Source organism: Diospyros lotus, chromosome 14, assembly GCF_014633365.1.
Source record: "Diospyros lotus cultivar Yz01 chromosome 14, ASM1463336v1, whole genome shotgun sequence".
Lineage (NCBI taxonomy): Eukaryota > Viridiplantae > Streptophyta > Magnoliopsida > Ericales > Ebenaceae > Diospyros > Diospyros lotus.
The window spans coordinates 27,412,645-27,432,231 of NC_068351.1; the positions used below are offsets into that span (position 1 = coordinate 27,412,645).

Below are 19,587 nucleotides of genomic sequence, written 5' to 3' on the forward strand. Positions count from 1 at the left end.
GGTTAAATGCTATATAATTTGATATTTTTGCTTTTATTATTTTGAACATACCGATAACATACATGGTATTTGATTCAAAAAATAAAAAAGGAAAATTACCAAAATTTTGCATTTTGACCTCCATCTCTTCCTCTTTACCCCCTCTCTCTCTCGTTGTTGGTGACCTTAGTCAACAGCCTTTTAGTCACCAAACCAAAATAATAGAAGAAAACGAAACAAATACAAGAGACTAAACAAACACAAAAACGAACCAAAGTTTCTAAATTTTTTCAAATGAAAAACATAAAAATAGAAACTTAAAAACAAACGTTTCTACTGTAATCATTTGGAAGCCAGGTTTCAGAACAATAGTAGAACATTTTGTGAGCAACTTAGAAACCACGAGCACAAGCACAGGAGCATACTTCATTCCAAAGAGAATATTGATAGTCTGCAACACTCAAATTTTCTTAAATTTATAGAAGGTACTCAGAACATCAAAATTTTTTTTCCTCCCAAGTTACGTTCTTCAAACCAACTAAAAGGGGCAAGGATATTCTAAGATACTCCAGACTCACAAGCCAACATTAAATAGGGCAACGCATATCTGTCTTCTATCTAGTCACTCAGTGAGACTTCACGTACTCCTGAACGATATGGAGACCTTCTGATTCCTCCCCATAATCCTGCAGAACACAACACAACAGAGTAATGAGCTTTTAGCATGAAACTGCCCAAGCAAGCAATATATATATATATAGAGAACTCCTACAGCCAGCCTCATTGTACCTTCACTACAACACAAGAGCAACCCACGACCTTTCTTGCCTTGCCTTCTGAATCAATCTTGCACAGCTGCATGCCAAGACCACAAAATAAAGCTTTATAGAATGTAATTGCAGATTTTCTTCGGAAAAACAAAACAGAAGACAACTGTAATTAGGGATTCATCAATTAACATAACTGCCAAGGGAGGAAGGACGAAGGTAATCAATCAATTGGAACGAAATATGATTTAATCAGACAACTGATTTATTTTTCTGGAAGGGAAAAAGAGTAAACTTGGTGTGCATGATCAAGACTGAAGATGACAGAATATGATGTGTTATACTTCTGCAAAATCCATTAAACAAGTCCTGACAGCTTTCAGCTGAGAAGATGTTATATAGCATAAAGAACAAAATTGAAGTTGCCTGAGAGGTCCTTGATAAAATAATTAACAATTTAATAACACTGGGGGAAAATACCAACCAAGTATCACAATGGATACCTATCATTCTCTAAAATCTACACTGTCAACTTAGTCAACATAGTTCCTTATTTTGCAATATTTTCTTCATTATTTAATGATCATTAGTTGATATTTCATTCCTTGAACTTAACCTGTGAAATAATTCTTACATAATTGTACTTTTATTTTGTTTAGGGCAGAGTTAGTAACTTAGTAATATTTTTCCAATCAAATATTCAAGATGGAAACAAACATATTACCATTTTCCATGCAAAAGGAGAATACACAGATGGCACAAATGACTCAATTAAGCAGGAGAAATTGTGGGAGAAACATATAAAAAATTGTCAAGGATTACTATACTAGGAGTTCTTTGCTTACACCAGCCCATTCGCCGAGAGTCTTAGCACTTGGCACTGTTACTAAGCTCACATTGTGGTCAGCACAAAGTGCTTTGACAAGTTTAACGTAATCTGGCTGGTTACAGTCCTCTGCCAAAACACAAAGCTGAGCAGCATGCTTCTCGATCACCTTTGCACCTTCATGCAGACCTCGAGCAAGCCCACTATGAGCCCGTGATTTCCTAAGCACAAGTTGTAAGGCCGTCGTTATGTCCATGGGCTCCCCAAGTGCGGAGGCAGCAGGTGCCTCAACAGCAACAACACCCTCTTCTCTGAAACAAAAATGGATAGACAACTGTGAATAACACAATTAAACCCATTAAGATTCACAGACCACTAGCAATTTCTCAACAAGCTTACAAGAACACACACAAAACCTATTTACTAAGTCTGGGTTATCATCCAAAAATCTCTATATAGGATTCAACTGATTTTCAAACAAACAATAAACAAAAGGTTTGCAAGACAAGGACAACATGCAACCTGAAAATATAGCAAATTTCTATTATTAACTAAAACATTAGGTTAACTTAACAACTTTCAGTTAGAAGAAAAGCAATCATCAGATGAAGTGTAACTGACGTACCCTGACATTTTCCTTCTTCAAAATCCTTTATTTCGAACCTGCTGATGAAGAAAAAAGGAAATCATTAACCAAATAAAAACAATTTTTGCACATATCTTAAATCTTAAAAGACATGACGTTTCATTGAGCTAAAAGAAAATGGTCATCAGTAATGGCACAAGTGACTCAATTGAGCAGTAGAATTTGTGAGAGAAACATATAACAAACGAGAATAGTAAACTAGTCTTGTTAACCTTCACACCAAACTCTGGTTCCTATTAGGTATGGCGTAAACTAAAAGCAATCTAATACTCCAGCAACAGTTAAGCTCATGCAAAAGCTTAGCAACAACATACCAAGTCTTTATCCTACCATATGGGGTCTGCCTTGTGCATTAATTCAGTATGATGGGTATCCACCATCTCAAACATCAAAATTGCCACTACATACCTTAAACCCTAATTCCTAGACCTTGCAGCTATATTGCTTAGAACTTTGAGAGTCATTCCAAAATTGGTAACATAAAAGTGACGATTCAGTAGTGACTGTAGCTATATTCATCTAAACTTCTGTTCTGGACAAGGAGAGCAAAATATATATATATATAAAACACTACAAATTTCTCCAAAAAAAAAATTCTTTTTGCTTTCACATCAATAAAAAAAGACAATAACTATTTCTCCCGTCCCCTAGAGACATCAAGTTTGTAACACAATAAAAACAGAAAAGAAAAAAAAACCAGCAAACAAGGCATTCTAATTCTCCCCGCGTAATGCACATAGAAACATACGTTTTTATAGATAGGAATAGTGTTGATAAACAAGAAATTTTGATCTTCCAACCAAAGATAACAATCTTAAATCAACTCTACGAGATCAGAGTCCTCTACGAAAAACCAAGATTACGAGGAAACTAAGAGAGAGAGAGAGAGAGAGAGAGAGAGAGAGAGAGAGAGAGTACCAGCTGATGAGTAAATGCTGCTGAGAACGCACAGCCTGCGAAGGAGGAGGAGGAGGACAAAGAAAGCTAATATATAGCAAAAATCTGAAACCCTAATTCTCGCCGGTTCGGTGTATAGCCCAATTAGGCCCACAACATAGGGCCCAAGTCTGAAGTGAACCGGACCAGGCCTCAGTTCAATATATACTCTTTTTACGTCAGTTTAACTTTTTTTTTTTTTAATTAAACGTGTAGTTCGTGCCGCCATTTACGCTATGTTGCATGGAAACGAAAACGTGGAAACAGATGTTTTTCTAAAAAAATAGACATAAATAGGATCTGAAGCGAGAATAAAAAATGTTTCAGAAACGAAAAAACGACACTTATGAGGTGTTCCGTGCAACATAACATGCACGTATAAATAAAAATAAAATTTAGTACAATGATAAAACAAATTTATTTTAAGTTGGAAGATATAACTTCAAACTACGGCCCCAAGGGAATTTAATTGATCCCAAGCAAGTAGATTCGGCCCAACTATAAGGCCAGATAGGCAGCTGCCTAAGATCCATAATTTTGAAAGGTTTCAATTTTAAATTTTTATATATATATTTTTATTTTTTAATAATAAATATTTTATTAAAAAATTAAATATAAAACACTAATTTTATTTTCCCTTCCTCATGTTTTCTGCCTAATTTTGTACCGTTACTCTGCCCAATTTTACAGTGTGTTCACAATTCTCAATTCTTAAGTCTACCTATTAAACCCACTTTTCATTCCCCCACCTTCCCCCTTCCTCTCTCTCAGACTCACTTCTCTTTCTTTCTCTCACTTCAGCACTCAATAATAGTAACATATCTCTGCTATGTAAGTTACAGTCTTCTTACTCTTGACCCCTCTGTCTCTTTCTCTTGCTTATTGCCACTATTGGGTCAGTTGTCGACAATCACTTATGTTCTTCTTACTCGCTTTAGCCTTTAGGCTTCACCACTTTAGCAACAACAATCAGCATTTGTGTTGTTTGTTCGATATGCATTTTGAATTTTTTTTTACTTTTAACTTTTTTTTTTTGGGTTTGTTGTGTTTTAAGCTTTCTAAGTGTTCTTGTGTTGATATTTTTTTTTTTACTTTGATTTGTTGTGAGCTTGTGATTAGAATCATTAGATGCAGAGCTAGTTCAACGAATTTTAATGAATGAGTTTTGGGTGTTTACTATTTAGATTAGAATTGTTAGATGCTATCCAATTTTAAATATTTTTACTTTTTGCTTTTACTATTTTACATACTCATTGCCATTTGATGTAGCAAATTTGGGAGGTAATTATTTTAGCATTTAAAGGTGAAAATATATAGTATAATTAGCATTATATATGATATTAGAGTTGAACAGGTTTGTTTAAAGATGATAAAAAATAAAAATAGTATATATAATATAATTAATATTGTATATTTTTATTTTCCATCAAAACACATGCATTATCATGGAAGTAATATTGGCTCTAATGATTCAAGCTACTTTTTAGCAACATGATTGGCTCAAACTCATTTAATCAACTATTTTTTTAAAATAATTTAAACATAAATTAATTATATTTAAATTAAGATAATTCTAATTATAATCGTAATTGTGGTCTTATGTTCATAATCATGTTCGTAACCGTAACTATATCATTATGAATTTTCATTACCAAGTTTGTGACCAATGGATTGATTGTATTCATAATTTTTATCCGTAATCATCTTTACAAATTGTATAATTAAATAAATTTTTTATAAAAAAAAATTTATATTAAATTAAAGAATAGACAACCAACACACCAAAAGCACATGAAATTAGCAACCAAAATTGAAAATTCACATTTAAATTAGAATTAACCTAATGATCACAATATTAGAATTTGCCTCAACAAATCTAGCAACTGAAATGATCTTAAAATGATTACACATTTTATAAAAAAATAATTTCACTATTTTTTTAATATTGTTCTGATATATTTTAAGGTAATAATTTTATTTATTGAATATTGTCATAAATTGTTGTTGCACAATTACAACAATAAATTTGTAAATAGAAACTGTCGATAGATGATCCACGTGTGGCTGATCCAAGCGATGGATGACTCTCGTGTGGCGTATCTGAGCGATGGATAACTCACTCGGGGGAGGATGACTCTTTCGGGCGATAGGTGACGTGTGAATTGTCCAAATAATGAGTAATTATCAGGAGAGATGGGTAAGTCTCTCGGGGTGGAGCGACAGCGATGGATGAGTTTCCTAGGGGTAACAGTAGTGATGGATGAGTCTCCCGGGGGTCACAACAGCGATGGATGAGTCCCTTAACTAGGTTGAGAGTGATGGATGACCTATTCAAGAAAGAAGATTGGTTAGGGACGCGGGCGAGGATCCCCATGTAGACCCTCCGATATCTAAGTTAGTCTCTTGAAAATATAAAGTGGTCGAATGCAAGAGAGACATGTGAGTGTGAGAGATCACATATCGAATGAGGGGAAAAGACTCCATATTTATAGCGATGAGAGGGACATCCATGCGTCGAGTGGCCCAATTTTCTCGACAAACATCTCGGAGGCGGTTTTAACCAAGTCTTGTGGGGTTATCAGCGCGAGAGTGTATGAGTGCAGGTACACGAGCGCACACGTGGGGGCATGTATTAGGCACCCCCAAGGGACCTCCCTCGAGGGTGTGCAATACCCCCAAGAGAGGTCTCTCTGGGGTGGAGTTGCCCCTCATTTCTTTAGGGCCACGTTGCTGCGTGGTAGCAGGAATGGAGGGAAGCGACCATGTGTGGTCGTTTCATGCAGCCTGGGCCCCCCCTTCTTGGCTCATTAAGCAGCTAGGCCTCCCACGTGGCATTTCTTTTTCTCAAACCTTTTATTTTATTTTATTTTTTTTGATTATTCTAATAGGCATAATAATTGCTCCCTACTCTTTAAGAAGCTTTTATTCTATAGCAACCTCTTCCTTCACGTCTCTCATAGCTGTCTGGCATTCTGCTCTCTAGGTGTAACGACCCGCTCCCACTTACGGGTGCCACTGGTAATAATCGACCAGATTACTCACCTATCAAATCACAACTGAAGGGTTGGACTATGTTTCAAGAGAAACGCCCTAGGTGGGAACTAGGCTTCGTCCTTCCCTTCGCTCCACTCAGGAATCGGTCCTAACTCAATCAAGAAGACACAGCGGACTGAGACCCGAAACCCGAGCGAGCTTCACCTCTCTTCAGCTCGCCCCATAGCAAGCCAGAGGTGACCCAGGCACAAAGCTAGCACACAAACACTTCGCTGAGTATTGGGGGTTTATGAGAACGTACCTCGCTGAACTTTACTCGTTCGGAAACTCGGCTTCTCCAACTAAGCCATATTCAATGAATAATCTCACAATCATTTATCAGAGAATAATGATTACAATAATTAAACACATCTAGTGCTCAATAGCGCTTACAATCAATCACATAAATACATGAATGAAAATAACGGAGAGTACACTACAACACATCTCAGGCAACAAGCTAATCACCACAACAGTCTCCCGGCACCATCCCTGCTTGCATCTGGACTTGCATCATCTACACATGAGGTAAACCTCATGAGTCATAAAGACTCAGTAAGGGTGCAATGCATGTAAATATGAATATAATCATGTTTATGTATGCCAAATGCATGCAAATGAGGCTAGGCTCACACATCCTCACAACCCTCCAAGGTTTGAGGCATCAACCTATCAGCCCCCACCACTAGTCCTCCGTATGGCCACAGGTCCACTAGAGCTTGCATCACACAAGACATAACCACTACATGCCAATGCAACATAAAAACATTATCAGACACATTTACCAACTTGCAAGGTCACCTCCACATGGGGCCGTCCCTTACCTGGCTCGAAGCCTCAACTCCGCCTCGGCACGAACTCCAGCCCGAACCTCTAGTTCCTCTAAGATCACCGCCTCCTCGGTCAAACCTAGATGCAAATACACACAAACCCAACTCTGTCAACATTCGGCATTAAACCAATGCCCTCAACTTCGCCACAACACCATCAAAACATCCATCAACAATAACCACGGCAAAAACCAGCCACCAACAGCTTTTCTAACAACCCCAACATAGGGTTTAATCCAACCAATACTACACCATTTAATATCTCACATAAAGGAAATATTCTGAAGAGAATTTATTTAATTACCTCGACTCATTTGGAGAGAATTTCGAGAATGCACACATTGACGTTGCCTCCCGAGCTTCCATTTGCGCCCAAAATCTCATTTTCGAGCTTCTGACAAGCTCCTCAAGCCCCAAAATAATTTCCAGACTTTTCTCCCACTTTCTGGATTTTTTCCTCTTATTTTTCCCTTTTTCCCATATTTTCTTTCATTTTCTTTTCTTATTTTTCTTTTTCTTCTTTATTTTTTTCTTTCTTTTCTTCCTTGTTTCTTTCTCCCGCGCGCAGCCACTATTCACGCTTCTTCTTCCTTGCGCGGCCGACCTGCGCGCGCCCAACTGCTGGCAGCCACCGCTTGCCTGCTGCTATCGCTGGCCGCCACTCGCGGCCTCAGCCGCCTCCGCCAGCACCCGCAGACGCGAGCTGCCACCATCGCGAGCCACCGCCCTGCGCGCTGGACCTCCAGCGTTCTGCCATGGCCGCCGCTGCCAGCTTTTCCAGTGCCTTCGGTCGACGCCGCCGCCACCTCTACCATCGGAGCAACCAACCACGACCGCTTCCAGCTTCGGCCGCACGCTGCCTCTAGCTTTGCTCGGCCTCACTCGTTGCTGCCTTCATCGCAACCCATCGGCAATGGAAGCTTCCGCTGTTGGCCGCTGCAACTGGTCGCCACCGCGGCCTTCGACGTTGTCTCCACCATCATCGGCTTCCTCTATGGCCGCTGATCACCACGGCCACCACGCGAGCCGCCGCTGCCATCGGCCACCCCTCCGAGCACTAGCCTCGCGGCCATGGCTGCCACCATCACTCTCTCGATCTCTCTCTCCCTCTCATGCTCTCACTCTCTCTCTCTTGCAAGCTTTCTCTCAATCTCTCTCGCTTGCAATCGCACGAAGGCTCTCGGCCCTCACTCTTTCTCTCCTATTTGATTTCAAATTTTTGAAATGGCAGCCGCCCGCGACTTTGCCTATATATACACCCACGCCTATATATATATAATTACATATATAAAGCTTTTAATCCCCCTATTTTATCATTAATCCCACTTAAAGAATTTTAATTACACTTGAGACTTTTAATAATAACACTTTGACCCTCCAAGGCTTAATTAAATTATCATCAAGCCACACCACATCTCGATTTATCAAAAATTAATAGCCGACCGCTACTTGGGAATACCGACCTCGTCCCTGCGCCTGCACGGGACCCTTATTCGACCCGAAAACACTTAAGGGTTGCTTTACTCAGAAAATCGAACCACCCCTAGGGTCCCCTCAGCTTCCAGGAGGTCCCCTCCGACTATTCGGTATTGGCACCCACTCGGGCTTATACAAAATTTATTCCGAAAATTATTCCCGGTCGGACCGCTTCCAGCGTCATTAATCTCATCTCGAGACACTCACCACTCTCTTGCCCTCTTCCCTGGACATCCAAGTCCCGAGGCACTCCCAGCCGTCAATTTGGCAATTTTATTAATTAATTGCTCGAAATTTATTTTTGGCCTTCCTGGACCACCCGAGGTCCTAACAAAATAATCAAAATTTATTTATTTTCCAATACCATGTAATACCGGGTATTACATTCCACCCTCCTTAAAGAATTTCGTCCTCGAAATTTACTTTGCCTTAATCTCTTGCCCAATACGTTTACACTTTCAGGCTACTCTCCGAATCTCCTGCGCGAGAATCTCGTAGCCGCACCATTTTTCAGCTTTTACCTCAGGTTATTCCCACCTCAAGGTTTCACTTAAGCATTCGGTCCTCCGCATCTCGAGGACATTCACCAACCAGATACCGCTTTGGCTTCTCGCCAAATCGTACCACTGGTTGCTGGTCATGCTTACCACAACAATATCCGTCTCCTGATGGATTTTCTCCACCTCGAAGCATCGCTTTTGCATTTTTACTTCCCATTTTCCCATCGATCAAAATAGACACTTGTGAACATTGCATCACCGAATGAGTGTGAGAGATCACATATCGAATGAGGGGAAAAGACTCCATATTTATAGCGATGAGAGGGACATCCATGCGTCGAGTGGCCCAATTTTCTCGACAAACATCTCGGAGGCGGTTTTAACCAAGTCTTGTGGGGTTATCAGCGCGAGAGTGTATGAGTGCAGGTACACGAGCGCACACGTGGGGGCATGTATTAGGCACCCCCAAGGGACCTCCCTCGAGGGTGTGCAATACCCCCAAGAGAGGTCTCTCTGGGGTGGAGTTGCCCTTCATTTCTTTAGGGCCACGTTGCTGCGTGGTAGTAGGAATGGAGGGAAGCGACCATGTGTGGTCGTTTCATGCAGCCTGGGCCCCCCCCTTCTTGGCTCATTAAGCAGCTAGGCCTCCCACGTGGCATTTCTTTTTCTCAAACCTTTTATTTTATTTTATTTTTTTTGATTATTCTAATAGGCATAATAATTGCTCCCTACTCTTTAAGAAGCTTTTATTCTATAGCAACCTCTTCCTTCACGTCTCTCATAGCTGTCTGGCATTCTGCTCTCTAGGTGCCTTTATAAAAGGAGGCTTGAGCTTCTCATTTGGCCATTGTTTCAATGAGTCTTCTATATTATTTGTAGCTCTATCATTTTCATATTTCGACTTCTCATAAGTGCCAATGGCTTCGAGAAGATGTGGCAAAGTCTTTGCATGACATGTTGAAGCTCCTGCCCTTGCAGTAGTGGTCCATGCATTCAATTCTTTATTTTCTAGGAGTATAGACACGATGTCCTCATACGCTCCCAACTCTTGAGGTGACGGGGGCTCGAAAAGATCCTTAAATCAACTCAAGAGTGTCCATGCCATTATTGGCTTATGTATCTACATTTTGCCGAGAAATGAATTGGCATATTAGGAAATTTTCTCTGAATCCAAGAGTGTTCATGATGATTGGCATCCCATTTCCTGGTTTGTCGAATTACTTGTAAAATGATGAATATGACATCTTTTCTTGTAGGACAATGGCTATTGCGCCATTCAAACGCTAGGCGAAGAAGCGTAATTCCCTTGCAAGGCTACTGATATTATGCTTCCTTGACATATGTGTGATGACCGACCACCCGGAGCCTCGGCTAGCATAGAGGATCCGTGAGAAGGTCATCAATAGAATGATACAGAAACAACTCAATTAAAAACGTTCAACCCAACCACCACCAGAGAGGAATAACATTGAAACATCCATAAACACTCTTTGTATTAACACATATGCACATCCATTCATGACATAATTACACAAGTTCTAAGCCTTCATTAAATACAAAACCCCAAGCCATGACCACAATAACATATACATAGGCCTTCAAAATATAAGAGAGTGACAAGTTCTCTATAACACAACAAAAGACTTCTAATAACCTTGTCTTTAAGTAATCTCTGTACACAGTTAAGTTCCTGGAGATCCACCTTTGCTAGACTCGCCTTCAGCCTTACCTTTGCCTTTTCTTGGAATGGTGTAAGAAGCAAGAGAATGAGCCACAAGGCCCAGCAAGTATAACAACGAAATATTAAAATCATGATCAATAAGAATAAGCCACAAAAGAAATATAACTCGATACAAGTAGGTCGTAATGCCCATAATGTACACCTACCAGAAGGTGAAACACTAGCCCAACCATACCATGCACACAAACTCAATAATAAGAGATGATGCATGCACACATCCCTACCCTGACACTATATATCCAATAATATCATATGCTCGAGGGCAGACAGTGAAGGATCATGAACGAGGATCAAAAGCATGCAACGGAAGCGTTTTAAAATAAAAACCGTTCCTCATATTGATAAGAATCTAGGAGACTTACTTTTACGGCGGATTACCGGACGGAATGGAGCGATGGGAGCTTCTTCGCGTGGAGGAGATGACGGCTGTCCTGCTAGCCTTCGGCTCCGTCGCATCAGAACTCAAACGCCCCCTTTCGATCTTCCGGAGTATGACTCGAACTCGTGGCCTCTCTTCGGTGAAGAAGAATGAAAAAAACGACTTGGATGAAAAAACAACTAAAGAGAGATTTATATAGGGAGAACCCTAGGGTTAAAACCCTAGTGGGCCAAACCCTAATGGCCCAAGATCTTTTAATTAATTTTCTAATTGGGTTAGCCCAATTAATTAATTAAAACCCTAATGAACTATTATTTTGTTTTAGCCCAATGGACCATTCTAAATAAAATAATTCTCTCTTAATGTAATTCATCCAACAAGCCAAATGTATTAAAAATACATGAGTTACATCGAGCTACCCCGGGGACCAAAAGACAAATTATTCACGGCTACTAAAATGACCAAAATATCCCTGCTACCTAGTAGCTATATTTTGTCATTCTAAGTGTTCCAACTATCACCATATGGTAACACTGACCCCACGAATAATTTTGCATATGCCATGTCTTTGACCTACTAGTGTAATGACGAAAATACCCCTCTGCGTAACACCCATCATTTAGAAAGGAATAATGTACTAACACCTTTCTAAATGACTTCTACCATCCTTAGATCACTAGTCCAATAATCCGTGACTACTCGAATGTACTTGCTTATCATTGGGAGCTACCCAGAAGCACACACTCATAAGTCACGTTCCCAGGGCCCTGGATTATTCGATTATTCTTGGACAATCACAAGGGGGTGAATCACAGAAACTATCTTGTATTAGTCTGTCTTAGCTAATTAGAAACCATACTCCCAACTCAAAAGGATATTGATCTTTGATAGACCTCACCTACAATGAATCTAAGAATATAGCTCTAGGTTCACTAGACCACCAACTAATACTCAAGTATTAGAGTACTCGTCCACGTAGTAGCAGTGATAGACTAGCTCCATGATAATTAGTACTTTGTCATTAGCTTCTATCACAGGTCCACTCTACGCATTCCAAATGCGCTTGTACAATTAGAGTAAACGGACTGTTTACTGGCTAAGGCAAGCCATCCTCCATTAGGATCTTTTGCACAATGATCTTATCATGATAGAATGCCCAGTTCTATCAAAAGATCAAGAGTAATATTTTCTTGCTTATTAAGTACCCATGATTCATGCCTAACTGTGAAGAACGACCCATCACATGAATCACTTACTTAATAGCATGGACACCTTTCCAACAATTAAATGCAAATAATATATGTGCCATAAACTGAATAAAAGAAACATCATTACCATAAATTAAACAAAACGTGTCTTTAGGGCATACATTTCCAACAGACAGCTCCACTCCTAAGGCAATGCCTGAGGCCAGTCAGCTCGACCCAAGATTTATACACTTATCGACTGACATTTGGGGCCAGATAGCTCAACTCCAGGTTAACACCTAAGGCCAACCAGCTCCACCCAAGGTCAATTTCTCATCATAGGCCACGAGGTCACTGGGGCCAAATAGCTCAACTCCTAGGGTCACGCCTACCCATAGCATACACCCTTAAGGCCAATCTGCTCAACCCAATGCCTTGGCTCCTTTATTCACTTAACATATACATGAAAATGTACGAAACCATGCCCCAAAGTATGCACATTAGTCGTGAATCCCATAATAATTTCTACTCAACCCAAACCTCAAGCAGGGAAATGTCAAGGAATGCTCATTGTCACTCGAGGCCATTAGTGCATGAAATGCGCTCCAAATATGCATCTCAACCATTTCTCATAATATTCATTCATGAGACCCCAAAACTCAAACCAAGAAATGCCACGGATCGTGGATTGGCTCCTAATCCTAATTGGTATGACTTTAAACCCTATGGAGACCATTCAGATATTGTCCAAATAATACCCATAATATATCAAATCGAATCCTATCAATTCTAGTTTACAACGCTTCAAACGGTTTGTCAATCGGATATCTATAAAAAAAAGTTATGATCAAAATAGTATAGGGTGCGCAATGTAGTCTACTGCGAGAGTCGACTTTCAACAGCAGGCAGTCAACTTTTGATGCACAGTCGACTGTAACATCATCTCAGGCGACCTAACTGAGAGCAAACCTTGGGGAGTCGACTCCCAGACCCCGCTAATCGACTCTTGAACCCCCAGAACCCAAAAATGATGAATAACACACCCCCAAACTCCTCCAACTCTCCCAAAACTCAAATCTAAAGCCAAAATACAACATTCCCAAACAAATATAGGGTGGAACAAACCCTATTGAAGTCACAAGATAATTCCAACCATCACATTCAAGAATTTAGGGAGATTTACAAAGATCTTTACATAGATCTCAATCAAAAGCATAAAAATCATGGGGGTTCTCTTCTTTCACAAATAATCCTCAAAACATCATGATTTAAAGATTTTGAAGAGGAGTAGAGGAGAACTTGCTTTTGCCAAACCTCTTGAAAACCTTGCTTGGAGAAACCACCACAACCTCCACACCTCCATAGCCAAGAAACTAAGACAAAAGAAGGAGGAGAAGAAGATGAAGCTACTCCTAACTTGCTCAAACCTTCCTTGAAGCATCAAAAGCAAAGAAAAATGGAGAGGAAATCAAGCCCTAGCCTCCCCTCCTTGCTCTCTCGATCGCTCCCTCTCTTTTCTCCTATTTTTGCCTTCTAATTTCTTCTTCTAATATATATATATCCATACACTCCCTCAATTACCAAAATGCCCTTATTACAAATAACATAAATGGAAATTATTTACTTACAAATAATATTTTAAACATAAATCAAACTCCACAATTTTCATAAAATGTTTATTTACATTCTTTGCAAAGTTATGGGTCCCACTTCCATTAAACTCAAACTTTTGATTTTTCATATCCCCTCTACTTTGGTCACATTACTTAAAAATAACACATATAATGTCTCAAATTCATGATCCCCTTAATTAAATATTCCTTTCCCATATTAATATAATCAGACCGAATAACGGTCGTTACAGTATGGCTAATCACGAGATAATGATCTTATGCCTTCTCATTGTTAGGCTACTTGCGGGTCAATGAGATGTGTGTGCCTCCTCATTGCCAGGCTGTGAGCAAGGAAATGGGCATATTTTTGTTATAATGTCACAGCTCCCTAGTTTTGCATGTGCATGCTTGCTGGCATAATGTTTACGTTTGTAATATGTTTTGTTCTCGCAGTTCGGTGTAACGCCTACGTCCATAATTAAATGTCATCAATATTTTGTTTTTTATGGTTCGACATAAGGTCTATGTCAGCAATTAGAAAGAATATCCATTATCAGGCTATTTTCTGGACAATGTCTTATTTTTCCTCTATTGTCAGGTTACGTGCGGGATAATGTCTTATTTTTCCCCTCGTTGTTGGGCTATAAATAGGGCAATAGGCTTGTTATCTCCCTCGTTACCGGGCTATGAGAAGGGCAATGGGCTTGTTATATCCCTCGTTGCCAGGCTATAAGCTGAGCAACGGGCTTTTAGCTTTCACCTCGCTGTCGGGTTATGTGCAGGGTAATGAGCTTTTAGCTTTTACCCAGTTGACGGGTTATGAACAGGACAACAGGCTTTTAGCTTTCACCTCATTGCAGAGCTAGGCACGGGGCAACGGGCCTTTCATTTGAAAGGGACCCTTGATGGAATTTGGTAGATAATGGACGCAATAACGATAATTTACTTGTAGGAGTGAGCACAAGCATTTTGATGTGATTCAGCTAATATACCTACGTCCACAATCCCATTTTGGACTCACATTATCACAATACAAATAATTGAAATGAAGGAAATAATATAACTTAGTCTTGCATAGTTTGCTTAGAAATTGATAGAGTTTCTTCACTTTGTTTCCCTTTTGTAGATGCAACGTAGTACGCGTGGGCTTTCTGTTAATCCCCTCGAACTTGTCCCACTCCTTGGGGTGTAGGAAATTTCATCAACAGATAGTAGGAAGAGACTACGACCCTCATGTCGTTGAGTAGGGGATGACCAAAAATTACATTGTATGCAATTGATAAGGATTTAACCACCATAAAGTAGGCCTGACGTGTTATGCTCTGAAGACCAGCAACCGAGACAGTCTCCCTAGTGAAACTATATGAAGGGGAAGAAATATTTTTCAATCGATCTCGGGAAATGTGCATTTGCTCAAAGCAATTCCAATAAATGAGGTTAACTAAGCTACCACTATCTACCAAAATTCTTTCAATGGGGTGTTTTGTAATGACAGCTGAGATTACCATCGGGTCATTATGTGGAATGATTACATCTCATTTGGCAGCAGGTGTGAACATAATGGGCTCTTCATTTTCTCTAACCTCCATTACTAAATTGACCTAATAGGCCAAACGGGCATAGGCCTTTCGAGAAGATAAGTTGTCACCAGCCAAGGTTTCACCACCCAAAATGACGTGTATAGTCTAATGTGTTGGTTCATTATCTAGAAGGGGATTGTGTCTGTGGTCGATTCCTCTCTCTTGCTATTTAGGATTATGTCTTTCATGCGCTTCAGGACTCTCTTCCCTTCTTTGTGGCTCCCTATTATTTCCCTCTTCTTCTCGTACATATCTTTGTAAGTGCTCTTCCCGAATAAGCATCTCAATTTAATTTTTCAATTCCCTACATTGATCAGTTGAATGACCACGAGTCCTATAGTATTGATAATGCTCATCCTGATTCTTCCCTATAGGTTGATCCACCTTTTTTGGAAGTTTGATTAGGCTTGATCCTTCTATGGCTGCCAATATGGAATACCGAGGTTGGGTGAGCCGAGTATACTGATTGAATTGGGGTTTGACATCATCCAGTCTTTGGGCCCTCTCTTGTTGCCAATTAAGGTCTTTTTCAATATCTTTCTCCTTTCTTTTCACCTCATGTCTTCATCCATTACCACAGTCCTCATTACTTCTGTATGGTGTATATATTTATTGGCCCTGACAAACAAATATGCCAAGGATTTTGGTGGGTCTAGAGATAGGGATTCTTGAAAAGAAGTCAGTCACTCCCTTTGGAACATGGCAGACACTGCCATTTCAATCGGTAGATTACAAATCTCAATTGTGGCATTCTTAAATCTGTCCACGTAGTAGCGTAAGGTTTCTTTACTCCCCTGTCGAATGCTAAGAAGATATGTTGCATCATTCTTCTCTGACTATTGATAATGAATGCCTTAATAAATTCCATTTTTAATTGCTCGAATGAAGAAATGGACGTTTCAGGTAAACCATTAAACCAAGCCCAAGCGTGCCCAGTTAAGTTAATGGAAAGCACCTACACATTATCTCGTCGTCTCATCCATGAAGCATCATTAAAGACTCGTAATTTTACATGTGATCATAAGGGTCGACCTTGCCTAAATAAGGGTTTATTTGAGACATCTTAAACTCTCTCGGCAAGGGTTTTTCCATTACTTCTGCCACAAATGGTAATTTTCCATGGGATTGTTCCTCAAAAATGGATAATAACTTATTCTATTACAGCACCCGCTCAATCATTTTTTTCATGTCGGCTGCTTCTCGAGCGCTAAATGCAGTAGGGTTGTCATCAAGCTTATCATTTTGCTTGGTTACGAGTTTAGAGGAATTTCGACCTCCTTCCATGGAAGTGCTGGCCATTGTTTCAGAATATCTTCCCTTTTAAGGGCTTCGTCTTTCTGTCTTTCGACGGTCAGTTCCTCCTTGATTTCCTCGATGGGGAGAAGTTTGGCTATGAGCCCCTCTTAGAGGAGATCTTTGTTGATTATTTTGAGGAGGGATAGGTTGAGCATGAGTTTCAGGGGTTGCTTCTTGATAGGAGTCGTTCCTTGGTACCTCCTAACGAGCCCTATGGGATGGAGCTATTTCAAGGGTCGCTTCCCGATAGGAGCCGTTCCTTAGTACCTCCTGACGAGCCCTATGGGACGGAGCTATTTCAGGTATAAACTTTCTCAATGTGGCTGGGATTGACCTGTGAGGAACCAAGCCTTGCAAAATACCAGCCATTTCACGAAGAGCCTGCAACCCTTTGGCATGTTGTTATCGTAGGGTCTCGTACTTAGTCTAAGAAACTACAGATGGGATCTGTATACCTGAGTAGGGTCCTAAAAGGATATGTGAGGTGGTAACGGGCGGCACCTGAAGTTGAAGCCCTAATGGGTGAGGAGGCCTTAGAAGAGGCGGCTGTTGATGAGTGAGGGATGGGTAACCCTCACGAGAGGACTAATGGGTGAGGGGTGGATGGCCCCCATGGATGAGGGGTAGCTGGCCTTCATGAGTAGATTGATGCTAATCTTCCACCCAAGAGAAGGTATCTCGTCGGGGCGATTGGGCACCACGAGAGACAGTCTATCGACCGCTTTGAGTTTGTGCCATGGTGAAGGAGGGTTTCTTGGTTTTTTGTTGGTTTCCCACAGACGACGTCAATTATTGTTGCACGGTTACAACAATAAATTTGTAGATGGAAAACTGTCGATGGATAACCCACGTGTGGCTGATCCGAGTGATGGATAACTCTCGTGTGGCGTATCTGTATGATGGATGACTCACTAAAGGGATGGATGACTTCTTCGAGCGATGGGTGACATGTGGATTGTCCAAACGATGAGTAATTATCAGGAGAGATGGGTGAGTTTCTTAAGGTGGAGTGACAACGATGGATGAGTCTCTCGGGGGTAGCAGCGATGATGGATGAGTCCCCTGAGGGTAACAACAACGATGGATGAGTCTCTCGGGGGTCACAATAGCAACGGATGAGTCTCCTGGGGGTCATAACAGTGATGGATGAGTCCTTTGGCTAGGTTGAGAACGATGGATAACCTATTTAAGAAAAAAGATCGGTTAAAGGCACGGGTAAGGATGCCCGCTGATAGCATGCATATTTATGCTATATTTTGGCATTTCACCTCAATCTTATTTCGCCATTTGAAGTAATTTTTGCTAATCTTTCATTGTTTCTATTTTATTATACTTCAAACCATCCTTACACTATTTTCTATCTTACTTCTATGGATCCAGGCTTTAGGGAATATTGGATGGGCTAGAGAAGTGGCTCAACTAAAGGAGTTTGGGCTCACTTTCAAGGAGCAGACTTGGGCTTCTCAATTTTGCTGTTTTTGGGCTCACTCATTTTCTGTTGGGCTAGGCCCAACCCTAGCCTCCCTAGCCTTTCCTTTCTTAGCCATGTATTTAAGGCCTCTTAGCATTAATTTCCAGAGGATTGGAGGGAGGAGAAAAGGGAGGATTCTGGCCGTTTTTGGTTGTTAGCATTTTTCTGTTTCCTTCATCTTTTGTTCCACTTTGTTTTTTTCCTTGCTGTAATGGTAGGCTAGAGCATTTGTAACCGGTTGTGTATCTTGAATCCATATGGAATCTGAGTCCCGGGTGAGCTACAAAAACATGGTTTGTTTGTTTTAATCTTTTTCATTTCCATTTGGTTTAGTTTGAGCAGATTTGTGAATGCATGGAGTTCATGGCAGGTTTGTGTGAATTTGCATGGTTTCATTTTCTGTTAAATGCTTAAGAGAACAGAATGTTATAGCCGGTTGGTATAACATCTCAGAAATGAACATTATGTGCTTGAACGGTTGTTCTTGCATAGGTCCGGATAGGTTGAATAGAGAGTGGATGGTTGCATTTTGTTTATAAGAGGTTTCTTTATTCATTTTGTTATTCCAATCCTTCTAATCCTTGGACGGTTGTTGGGGATGCTTTAAGTTTGATATCCAGAGATTAAAACACCTAACAAGCTAAGATTTATAGAGTGGACGAGGAAGATTTCACATAGGGGACAAATACACAGCCGGTTGCATTCCTTTTATTGATTTTCATCCATCATTGTCTTTCTGTTTTGATAATTAGTTTTCTGTCAAACCCCCCCCCCCCCAAACAAACTGTTGGTTATGTTGGTTCTTCTTGTTCGTAGAAGAAAGTGAGGCTCCTTGTGAGAGATGACCTAGGGTGCACTTTGCTGCAAACTAGAGAAGAGATGCAAACATAGATCTCTAATTCTGGAGTGGTTCGACAGCCGGTCAGAATTTTGGCGCCGTTGCCGGGGATGAGAAAACAGAAACATCAATGAGTTAAGGCCAACAGAAAACATCAATGGTTCTACAACACACTCCAATTCCAACAGAAAACAGAAACCACAATTCAAAATTTGGAGACTCAAATAGGCCAGCTAGCCACAAACATCAATGAGTTAAGGAGTCAAGGTTCGGGGCAGCTTCCTTCACAACCAGTTGCCAATCCAAGGGGTAATGTTAGTGCCATCATGCTTCGAAATGGGAAAGAAGTAATCAACCCAACCCCTCCACCATCATCAAACATGGAGCAGCATGTAGAGAAGCAAAATGTAGAGGGTAGCAAAGAGCAGCAACCCTCCTCAGTCCAAGAAGCCAAGCAACCAAACTCCAGCTATCAAGAACAAGGAGAGT

General features: G+C 40.5%; 1 protein-coding gene and 1 pseudogene across 2 annotated transcripts; one reads left to right on the forward strand and one right to left on the reverse strand.

The window, feature by feature from the left end:
- Nucleotides 1-19,587, forward strand: part of LOC127790981 (uncharacterized) — a 110,300-nt pseudogene that overhangs the window by 81,483 nt on the left and 9,230 nt on the right.
- LOC127790054 (40S ribosomal protein S12-like) lies at nt 384-3,238 on the reverse strand. Of its 2 annotated transcripts, none has more exons than XM_052319312.1 (5): nt 3,137-3,238; nt 2,198-2,238; nt 1,592-1,883; nt 769-834; nt 384-665 (listed from the first exon to the last, which is right to left on the reverse strand). In XM_052319312.1, the coding sequence occupies exons 2-5, from the start codon at nt 2,203-2,205 to the stop codon at nt 606-608; spliced, it is 426 nt and encodes a 141-aa protein (XP_052175272.1). In that variant the 5' UTR covers nt 2,206-2,238; nt 3,137-3,238; the 3' UTR covers nt 384-605. The 2 variants fall into 2 exon arrangements, with proteins under 2 accessions (XP_052175272.1, XP_052175273.1); XM_052319313.1 differs by having other exon boundaries at nt 2,198-2,235; nt 3,137-3,220.

Bases quoted from the DNA above. Each gene is read 5' to 3' on its own strand.
- LOC127790054 (XM_052319312.1), bottom strand. The intron at 835-1,591 runs GTAAGCAAAGAA...CTTGGCATGCAG, and splicing joins CTCTCGGCGAATGGGCTGGT to CTGTGCAAGATTGATTCAGA. The intron at 666-768 runs GTACAATGAGGC...TGTGTTCTGCAG, and splicing joins GCTCTTGTGTTGTAGTGAAG to GATTATGGGGAGGAATCAGA.